Source organism: Vicia villosa, linkage group LG1, assembly GCF_029867415.1.
Source record: "Vicia villosa cultivar HV-30 ecotype Madison, WI linkage group LG1, Vvil1.0, whole genome shotgun sequence".
NCBI classification, from domain to species: domain Eukaryota; kingdom Viridiplantae; phylum Streptophyta; class Magnoliopsida; order Fabales; family Fabaceae; genus Vicia; species Vicia villosa.
In genome coordinates this window covers 124,729,398-124,739,396 of record NC_081180.1, presented here as the reverse complement: position 1 = coordinate 124,739,396, position 9,999 = coordinate 124,729,398, and the positions used below count along the sequence as shown (strand labels likewise).

Sequence of the window (9,999 nt, the reverse complement as noted above, 5' to 3'; positions counted from 1 at the left end):
ATAGTATGCATTTTTATCGTTTTTTTTTTCAAAATATCTAGTAAAAATACATGAAAAACATGAATTTTTCTTAGACATATTTAAAAATCGAGAAAAACTTGCATGGATACGCACATAAATCATTAGTGTTAGGAACAACCAATAAGAAAAGAGAAATTTTTAAATTTATTTAAAATTTAATTTCTTTTTTAATTAGATTCATGAGGTGGTTGTGATTGAGTAGGAAAGAGAAAAAAATATTTTTATTTTTTAATTAATAAAAATTTGTGATTGGTTGTTTGTAAAGCCATTTGTTATTTTTGTGTTCATGCAAGTAATTTTCTTAAAAATCTGATAAAAATGCATATAATTTTCTAAAAAAATTCAATAAAAACATAAAAATTCAGTAAAACTAGATACTCGCTGCTCATAAATTTGATAATTTGAATGAAAAATCTGATATTCACGAAAGCTTTTCAAAATACTCAAAATATTCTACTAAAATAGTGAAATGAATTTTATATTTCACAAAATTAAAAGAGCAAATCCATAACATCAGGAGGTGCAAAATTAAATTTGGAGATGGCAGGAAAATTCTAATTAAATTTTTTTTCTTAGGCTCAAGCTTAAGTAAGACTACAAGCCCATTTCAAACTTGTACAATTCATCCGCAAGAAACAACCCGAGCACACCCCTGTGAGCAATTTCATCAACCAGTTTGTGTTCGCGCGAATAGAGAGATGGAGAACGAGGGAGAAGCGCAAAACAACGACACAAACAAGAAGAGTTCCGTCGTCATACGAATCCCCTCCTATCAAGAAGTAGTCGAAAGTTCTCAATCCAGATCAACTCCACCGTCTCTCTTCGTTCCCTCTCAAACTTTTTCCCAAGCCTTCGCGTTCGTCAAATCCTCAGAGTTCTACTCTCCACCTCCTTCACTCCCAAAGTAATCGCACTTCTCTTTATCATATCATTCTTCGTCATTGTTATTATTCTTATCTTTTTCACATTATTCAAATTTTGATTAGGGAAACTGTTCAATCGAATGCTTCGTCTTCAACGCCGCCAACATTATCTGCAACTACTACTGCACCTGCAGCTTCATCGAAATTACCGAACTCTCAACCTACTCAAAATCGCAATGCGATTCTTGTGAGCAACAGACAGGTCAGATGGTTATGATTCTAAATTCTTATGCATAGCTTTATGGTAAAATTCAAATTTATTAGGGTTTTTCCTGATATACCAAACTTGTCTCAAAGTTTTGTTTTTTAAAAATATTTCAGAAGGGGAATCCGTTGCTCAAATATATTAGGAATGTTAGATGGACATTTGCGGATGTTGTTTGTGATTTCTTGCTTAGCCAAACCTCATGTGCTCTCTATCTCAGGTTATTTATTTTCTGTTCCTGTAACTTGTTTGTTTTTGCTGGTGAAGTTAGAGAGGTATGGTACCGGATATCGTAGAGTTTGTTTGTTATAGTGTTGTCAAATAACGGTTTGAGTTGCACTATAGTGCTATTTGCGTGTAGCAGAATTTTAGCAAACTGTTATTGTTATGTGGTATGCGATTGACAATACTAGTTTGTTACTGTCAGTTATGATATCTAGCTCCATTTCTTGATAGTTTCTGCAGACTGATAATTTGTTTAAATGAAATACTTTCTGTTTTCTAAGCATGTATTGGTTGACAAAAATATTGGGCTGCTTGAATATTTTTTTTTATAGCATTTCAGATACATATAAGTAAAGAAAAAACAGGTCATGTATATGTTTTTATCTATGTGCAATCCATATTAATAGTAGAATAAAACGGGATAAAAGGTTAACAAGGAACAAGACATTTTGGTCTCACTAAAAAAGAATAGAATAAAATAGAAAAAAGCCATCTCTTTCCGTGCTTTGTGCCCCAACACGGCCTTCTTATCAAATTGCCAGTAATGGGTGGATCTTCTGGTGCATGCCTTGCCTCAATTGCTCTGGTGTATATGCGGCATAAGTAAATGATCTGATATCTCACAATTGCATACTTATATTCATGCCAAGGGAATCAACTATCTTACGTACTTACGTGGAACTTTATGGTTTATCATGAGTATCGTAGAACTTCTAGTTTTCTACATTACCTGCCTGTTGTTTGTGGGTAGTTAGTTAGTTGGATATCTAAGATGTTGTTGCTCTACTAGATGGGTTTAATACAGTTATTTTTTCGCATCAACCTAACAAAAGTGGATGATTTTGATGCAGTCTTCGGTATCATCTGCTTCACCCAGACTATTTATATTACAGAATACGGGAGTTGCAGAAAAATTTCAAGCTCCGTGTAGTTTTATGCCATGTTGATGTGGTTAGACACCCTGTTATGTACTCAAATTTCCAAAGCATCTATTTTAGTTTATATCTTCCTATGATCTATTTAAGAATTTGTAATTTAGTTATAGCAAATATATTATACAAATGATGTAAGTGACATTTTCTTTGTTATTTTACTATTGATTATAGGAGGATGTAGTGAAGCCTCTACTTGAAGTTACAAAAACATCTATGCTTCATGATTGTACCCTCTTATGTGGATGGAGGTTTGATTGACTCATTGACACTCCCTTTAACTGCTTGTTTGCATTTTTCTTTAACTTGTAGGAGCGTAAGAGTGCTGCTTGTTTGCATTTTTTTGGTTACGACATACTGAAAATGTTAATATGCATAAATAATTTAGTCTTTTAACTTACTATGTACATCTAGAAAGCACGAAGGACAAGAAAAGCTTATCGTGGTTTCTTCTAGAACTTCTGTTTTTTAGTATATAACTCATACCATTTTAAGTAGCTTGGAATTACTGCTGCATTGATGTGAATTTTTGTCTCTTCAGTAGCATCAGGCAAGATTCCTCTTACCTGTCTAATTGATTTTTTATCATTCTATTCTATTGTTGTTACAGCCTGGAGGAATGCGGCCGTTACTTAGAGACCATAAAAGTCTACGAAAACAAACCTGCAGATATTATTCAAGGCCAATTGGATTCAGACTATCTATCGAGGGTATACTTGTGTTTTATATACCCCACACTTCAGTTTACTATGGCTTTTGGTACTCTTAGAAAAATAATAAAGTTGCCATTGTTAAATTGATTAATTTGCAAGCAAGGTTGTCCAACTCGAGTTTGTACATCAACTTGTTTTACCATTCTTAAAATTACTATATGCATGACTGATATATTTATATTATACCACAAATACGTCAACATTTCAACTTAATTATAAAGGAAAAATATGTCAAATCACCGTAACAAAGTGTCATGATCATAAACTTCTATCAAACTACATAAACTACATAAAAATACCTAAAAAACAAGTGTTACATTAGTTTCTAAAGTTGTTAAAAGTTAAAACTATCTAATAAAAAGAGTTAATTTCTTTCAAATCAGGTAAACCTGAATAAAATAGGGTAAAATTGTTTTTGATTCTATCTGATTTCAGAGAGTTCACTATGCTATGTATTAACTAGAGTAACATCTGGTTCAACTATGATTTTACCCAAATTTGATCTTTACAAGTGATTTAAGTCGAAATCAATACCTATAAATGTGAAGTCGGACGCTGATTTTATGAGTTAAAACTCAATTTTAACAACCTTGTTTGTAAGCATAATCATTGAAGGCGCTGATGCTATTTTACTTTCAACTGTAGCTAACACATTCCCTAACAACAGTTCGGCATGTCAACAAGACTGATGTAGTTACTCTTGGTACCAACTTTGGGGTATGCATTTTGTTTTTTTAGCACATACACAAATATTGATTGATTTGTTTGCACATGATTTTGATCAAGCTGGATTCTTGTCCTTTCAGTCTCTATCTAACATAATGGGTGCATCTATGGAAGATCTAGCTCGTTGTCCTGGCATAGGAGAGCGCAAGGTATATTATCAGCGGCGAAAGTGGAATAGGACAATGTTTCATAGTTATATTTTTTAGGCTATTGTTGCCTAATTTGGTACAACAGCCATTGATATAGACAAAAAAAAAAATCTCTGAATATTTTGCATGCTTCCTGATAACAGGTAAAGCGCTTGTTTGACACTTTCCATGAACCGTTCAAGCGTGTGGAATCCAGCCGGCAAGCCATTCCAGAGACTTCTGTCCTGAATAAGCCAGCTAGTCCAGATACATCTTTAAGGAATAATGCTGAATCTTCCTCTTCTCTTGAAGACAAACAGAACGATGTAGACAATGCAAGCAAACGTAGCAAGAAAGAACCTGAACTTACTGTCAAATCTGCCCTTTCCGAAGCCTTTGCCAAATTATCTGAGAGAGCTGGAAAGAGGAACATCACTTCAAAATCGAAGGAGAAAGAAGATCCAATTGTTGTCAGTGAATCAGATGCTGAAACGTAAAATTAATGCTGGTATTATCAATGGTTGTTAAATAGTTATTCCTGAAGCAAAATAATCTCGTGAGATTTAGAGAGTTAATCTCCATGAATTTAAGCCAATGGTATTCTGTGAGAATTTTGATAATGGAAACGGCTGTACTAACTAACTGAAGAGGTAGTTAGTTGGTTGCAATATGAAAGCTGGACCTTTAATTGACTAGGACAAGCTGTAACTTAACGGGAATGAAGAGAAGGGGACTTACGGGGTATGACACTTAGAATATATTGAAGATTGGATTTAATTTATGGTTATTGACAGGGAGAGCCTATCAAAATTCTTGAGTTGAGAGACATTCTCATCTTCTGTATATACTGTTTACCTCATCTCCTTGATTCTAAAATCACATTGATTCAGAATTGGGGGGAAGAGCGTCATCAATGATAGTTTCCATTGTTGTATATCACAAAAACATTCGGTTGTTTTATTGTTTCCTTCTGTTTTAGACAATTTTTTGAACCAGTATCAAACTCCTTTTGCCCAACCCCTGTATATATCTAGGGTAATTTTGGGTTGTGCAGGTTTAGAAAAGAACATGTGCTTAAATAGACAGTCAGACACAGATTTCAGCAAGGGTTCTGGAAGTTATAATGTTACTACAGGTCAGAATTATTACTCCATTAAATTCCTTACATCTATCTGTATGTATGTTATCGTCATAGAAAAATTAAGTAGCTTTCAATATAATTTTCATATATCACCTTATGCTAGTGCCTAAAATTTAGCACTTTGCCTTCAGCCAGATAGAAAGAAACTGGGCTCAATTGATCGCCTTCCTAACCTTTAAGTTGAAGCTTTATGATGTAGGCCTTTTTTCATGGACCGAAAGTTATCCAATTTGATTTGAAGTATGTCATTAAGTTTGGTTTCAGGCAGTGATTTGTGTGATTAAAATTGTTGTCGGAAATGAAACTCTTAATGATTGGATATTAATTTCATTATAATACAAAGAATACAAAGAAGAAATGTTCTCCTTAATTTTAGAAAGTTCACATTCCTCCTAATTATGTACCATATTTTAGCTAGTTTATCATAACATAACCAGCTTAAGGAAGACGTTAATATTCCATATGGATATCTATTAAATTCTATGAAGGGAATTCCAAACTAAGTTAACTACTAATAACTACTAAATTTTTTATTTTTCAAATTAAATTTAAAAAATATAAATCATGAATATTAGAACTAGAATTTAGATATCATAAAATTGAAAGAAGTGAGTTAAATTAAAACACATTATACAATAAAATATCTATACAACCAAACACAACAGAAAAAACGGATAGACGAGTGAGTCTTTCCGTCAGAAAATAAAATAAACATATAGAACAGAAAATAAAATAAACATATAGAACAAAGTGCTTCTATAACTAATGCAAATGGCTCTGGCCTTGTTGGCCCTTTAGGCTTATTTGGGTTGTCTGTTTTGCTCTTTTTTTTTCTTCTGTACTCTCTTCTCCTTTCGGTAGAGGTGAAGGAACCATGCAGATCTAAGTTGCCAACATGAGGATGTGCTATCAAGTATGAAATTACAATTTTTTTCACCATATATCTGTCCAAGCACCATTTTAGTCCAAGAAGGTAGAGCAGTTATTTCTAGGCTGCTTATGCTCTTCTCACACAGAACAATGAAGATAATGCACACTTAATAAATTGGTATTTGTTTATGAAATCTTAGTGAACTGGAAAGAGATTGTGTCCTCACAAGTGGTATCAATGATTGTACCACATCGGTCATTAGTGGCCTGTAATCAGCTTCTGGTTGTATGCACATTGCTGCGATTGCAGCTACCTGTGAACCGAGTAGTAGATAAAAATATTATCAGTCCAAATCATTAAGTCATAATGATGAGAATTAGAGAATAACGTTGACTAGCAAAATTAAGTTTGACCTGAACTAATGCCTTCTTTGAGTATTGCCCGTGTAGAACTGGGTCAACCATTTCCACAACTTTTTCTCTGTTTGTCAACCTTGGAAGAGCCTGATAAATAACAAAAATTGTATGTCACAAAATGAAATATGACATTATTACTAGCTCAACTAGATACTTAAGGAACACTATTTTTTTTTCCGCATTGATTATAAACAAACTGGTCAGGAATAATTGCAGAGTGCAGTTTTCTAACCCAAGAGACAAGAACATGTTCTCCAGTGGGGCGCTTAATATCAACCGGTACACGTCCTGTCAGCAATTCGAGAAGAACTACCCCGTAGCTGTAAACATCTGACTTTGTAGTAAGCTTACCTGTGGAGGCGTACCTACATTATCATATCCAAATTACACAGACGAATTAAATTTATGCAATGTAATTGTGAAGTTAATGATTTTTTGTTAAAAATTATTACTAGGTTCTTTGTGATATCATAAAAGAGCCCTTGCTAGAAATTCAGATTATGTGCAGCTGGCATCCCTTCGCATTCACGTAGTCAATATATCAATGATTGTTTGAAATCTAAATCGTCTTATTTCAATTCAACGACCATCTATTAATTGACTGCGTGGATGTTGGAGAGTTACCGGTGGCAGGCAATCCGAATTGTCTAGCAAGCTAGTATTTACAAAATAACAGCCTGCTTGATAGGGACCCGGGGTGTGACCATGTGCATGAGTTCTTTGTTTTACAATGCACGTTATGAACTAGGAGTGGGTAAAGATAGATGTAATAGGGTACTCACTCTGGTGCCAAATATCCTGTGGTCCCCAACACACGGGTAGAAACCTGGCCATTTCTCTTTTCTGATCCTATCTTAGCCAATCCAAAATCTGCCACCTTTGCACGAAAGTTTTGATCCAGTAAAACATTGTAAGTCTTGAAGTCTCTATGGATCACGGGTGATACAGCATATTCATGCAAGAACTCCAAGGCCCTAGCACAATCAAGGGCTATCCTCATCCGGGCCCACCAATCCAATGGCTGAGTTTTATCATTGGTTGAGTGAAGATGGTTTTGGAGTGTACCATTTGGCATGTATTCAAAAATCAATAACCTGTGGTGTTGGTCTGCACAATAGCCAAGCAACTCCACCAAATAAGGAGAATGCAATTGGCTTAGAAGATCGACCTGCCACAAATGTCATTTAGTCTTCACACCCATGTGCTATATTTTAAATTTAATATAAAAGTTTTCATTCCAATTCTAAGGGTCCCAATCATGATTACTAAACGCCAGAGAATTCTGTTATTATTTTAAAGCTCTTGAAATAAATTATCATAATTTTGATTTAATGTTACTGTCTAATTCTTATGATAACATTAGAATAATATATGTACATACATCCCCAACAAATGCATAGCTCGAGTCAAACGTGATACCATAAACTAGGATAGGTTGCCTAAGTCAATCCTCACATTAAAATAAACTGTTCCTTACCCCCTTGTTATTTGTTTTCTATTTTCTTTGGCAACAAATAGAAGTTTCAGTTTGATAAAAGACAAAAAAGACAAAAACATGTTCTCTGTACAAACTCAGAGTTAACAGAAAAACAAGACATTGAGAGAGAGCAGGTAACAAACAAGAAATATTAATTCATTGCGTACAGAAAACACAATATATCTCACTGACCTCTATTTTGAAGCCACGCTCTGCTTGCTTACCCTCAATGTGCAGCAACTTAATTGCTGCCAAAGTTCCATCAGTTAAGACTCCTTTATACATCAAACCATTTACTCCATTACCAATCACATTTGCTTCATTGAATCCACCTGTAGCAGCTTCTAGCTCTCTATACGTGAAAACTTGCACTCCTTTAAATTTAGGTGTTGTTGGTGTCCTGCTCAGATTTCCCCCATAAAGACACCCACCTTTAACATCTGAAATCAATGTCTCAGTCACTAACTATTACTTTCAAAAGCCTCAGCTTTTCTAAATGTACTAGGAAAAAATAATTAATTACCAAAACTTACATAAGAAAAATGAATTTGGTTACTAAATTTAGGACGACTTTAAATTTTTGTAGTCTCTGATTCATACATCATTAAATTTAGTAACCAAATTAAAGGGCCTATTGAGTTAATAAGGAAAATGACTACTGAATGGTATTGTATACAGTAATGTAAAAGAAAAATTCTTGTGACCCTGTCTCCCTAATCACATGTAACTAGAAACTCATAAACTTGTATATATGATATGATATCTATTTAGCCAATTAAGAAAATGGTTGCAATTAATTTATAGTAAAATGTATAATTACCTGGGCTAGAATCAAAGGACAAGATTGTTGAAGCTATGTGTCTGCTGCTTGTATCATGAAGCACTCTACTCTCACAATCCTCTTTGTAAATCCCATTTTTGCTTGAAGATTTTTGGCGACGGATCAAGCAAACAACCATGAAAATGGTAAAGAAGAGCATAATTAAGGCAACCAATGTGACAATTAAGAGAACGGTTTTGAAGGGAAAATGGCGAGCATGGCTATGGTAATTTTTATCTGAATGTAAGTGATGGAAATGGTGTATGAAAGTATGGTTCTTTGTAGAAACAATAGGTGGCCCTGAAGGTACAATAGTAGTTGTATTATTAACTTCCATTGGTGACCACAGAGAAATTAAGTGGCTTTCTGTGTGAAGTGAGAAAAATGGGAAGGCACAGAAGAGAGGGTAAGGGAGAGAGGTTTTGTTTATAGTAGTAAACAAAACAATGTGGAGTGCAAAGAGGTTTTGAGACTAAGAGGACAGGGCATTTGTTTCTATCTTTCTCGTGAATATTTTAATCCAGTTGTTTTGGTGTGTGTACTTCATTCGTCTCTTGTTTTGTTATTTTCTAGACTTGTCCTTTTCTTACTATTAGAAAATCCAGGAAGCATTTTCACGGGTTTTCAATCACTCTATCCCTTCAATAATTCTTTAGTTTCATTGTAATGTTTCATAGTATTATTTTGATGTGCTAAAATTCTATTTTTGGATTGCTTTTGGTACACAATTATTTTTAAGAATCAAGGCTAAGAGTATAGCTTACAAAACCTACTTTAACTAACTCACTGACCCATCTTTTAACTTATGACAAAATCGTAGCTTACACAATTTAAAGCGGACAATTTCTCGTAAAAGTGATGAGATCGAAATCTTTTCTATTCATGTGGGATGACGTGCTTTTAGTCTGTTAATCTCGATTGACGACTATTGTTGCAACACTCTATGAGTTTCACATTATACGGGAATTGAGGTTAATGATAGTTTTCGAGTTGCAACAAACAAATGAAACTGTATATCAAAAGGATGTATTTTCTCATTCTTGTTTGGAAAAAGAAAACAAAATAGATAATTATGCTTTTGGTAGGGTGAAGAAAAGTAATATTTATCTATGCTATATATATGGCTAGCTGCTTGGAGGGGTCAAACACTGTTGGACCAATTTAACTAGTGAGAGTGAAGTAAGAGGATGAGATGAATCTACTAGGAAACTGTGCCATGCATCTAGCAATTCAGCATTTACACCAGACACTTCCAAGAATAACTCCTTCAAGTTCACATGCATAACTCAAAATGGCAGAAGTCAATTCTTAAACGTGTGTATGCTTTTTAACATCATTTGTTTTGGTCTGTTTTAATTATTCTCATCTGGTTCTGAATGTTAGATGAACAAGGGACAAAAT

The 9,999-nt window shown here is 34.1% G+C and overlaps 2 protein-coding genes across 2 annotated transcripts; one reads left to right on the top strand and one right to left on the bottom strand.

Moving 5' to 3' along the window:
* The first annotated feature begins 653 nt into the window (after window positions 1-653).
* LOC131644104 (DNA excision repair protein ERCC-1-like) lies at window positions 654-5,418 on the top strand. Its single transcript, XM_058914500.1, has 9 exons — window positions 654-925; window positions 1,008-1,146; window positions 1,266-1,369; window positions 2,226-2,325; window positions 2,481-2,557; window positions 2,917-3,016; window positions 3,665-3,736; window positions 3,826-3,894; window positions 4,038-5,418. Exons 1-9 carry the CDS (start codon window positions 720-722, stop codon window positions 4,368-4,370), a joined length of 1,200 nt encoding a protein of 399 aa, XP_058770483.1. The 5' UTR covers window positions 654-719; the 3' UTR covers window positions 4,371-5,418.
* Window positions 5,419-5,650: 232 nt separating this feature from the next.
* LOC131644103 (probable serine/threonine-protein kinase PBL7) lies at window positions 5,651-9,140 on the bottom strand. The gene is made up of 6 exons (XM_058914499.1): window positions 8,599-9,140; window positions 7,971-8,218; window positions 7,084-7,469; window positions 6,534-6,666; window positions 6,299-6,388; window positions 5,651-6,198 (listed from the first exon to the last, which is right to left on the bottom strand). Exons 1-6 carry the CDS (start codon window positions 8,933-8,935, stop codon window positions 6,052-6,054), a joined length of 1,341 nt encoding a protein of 446 aa, XP_058770482.1. The 5' UTR covers window positions 8,936-9,140; the 3' UTR covers window positions 5,651-6,051.
* Between the last annotated feature and the right edge of the window lie 859 nt (window positions 9,141-9,999).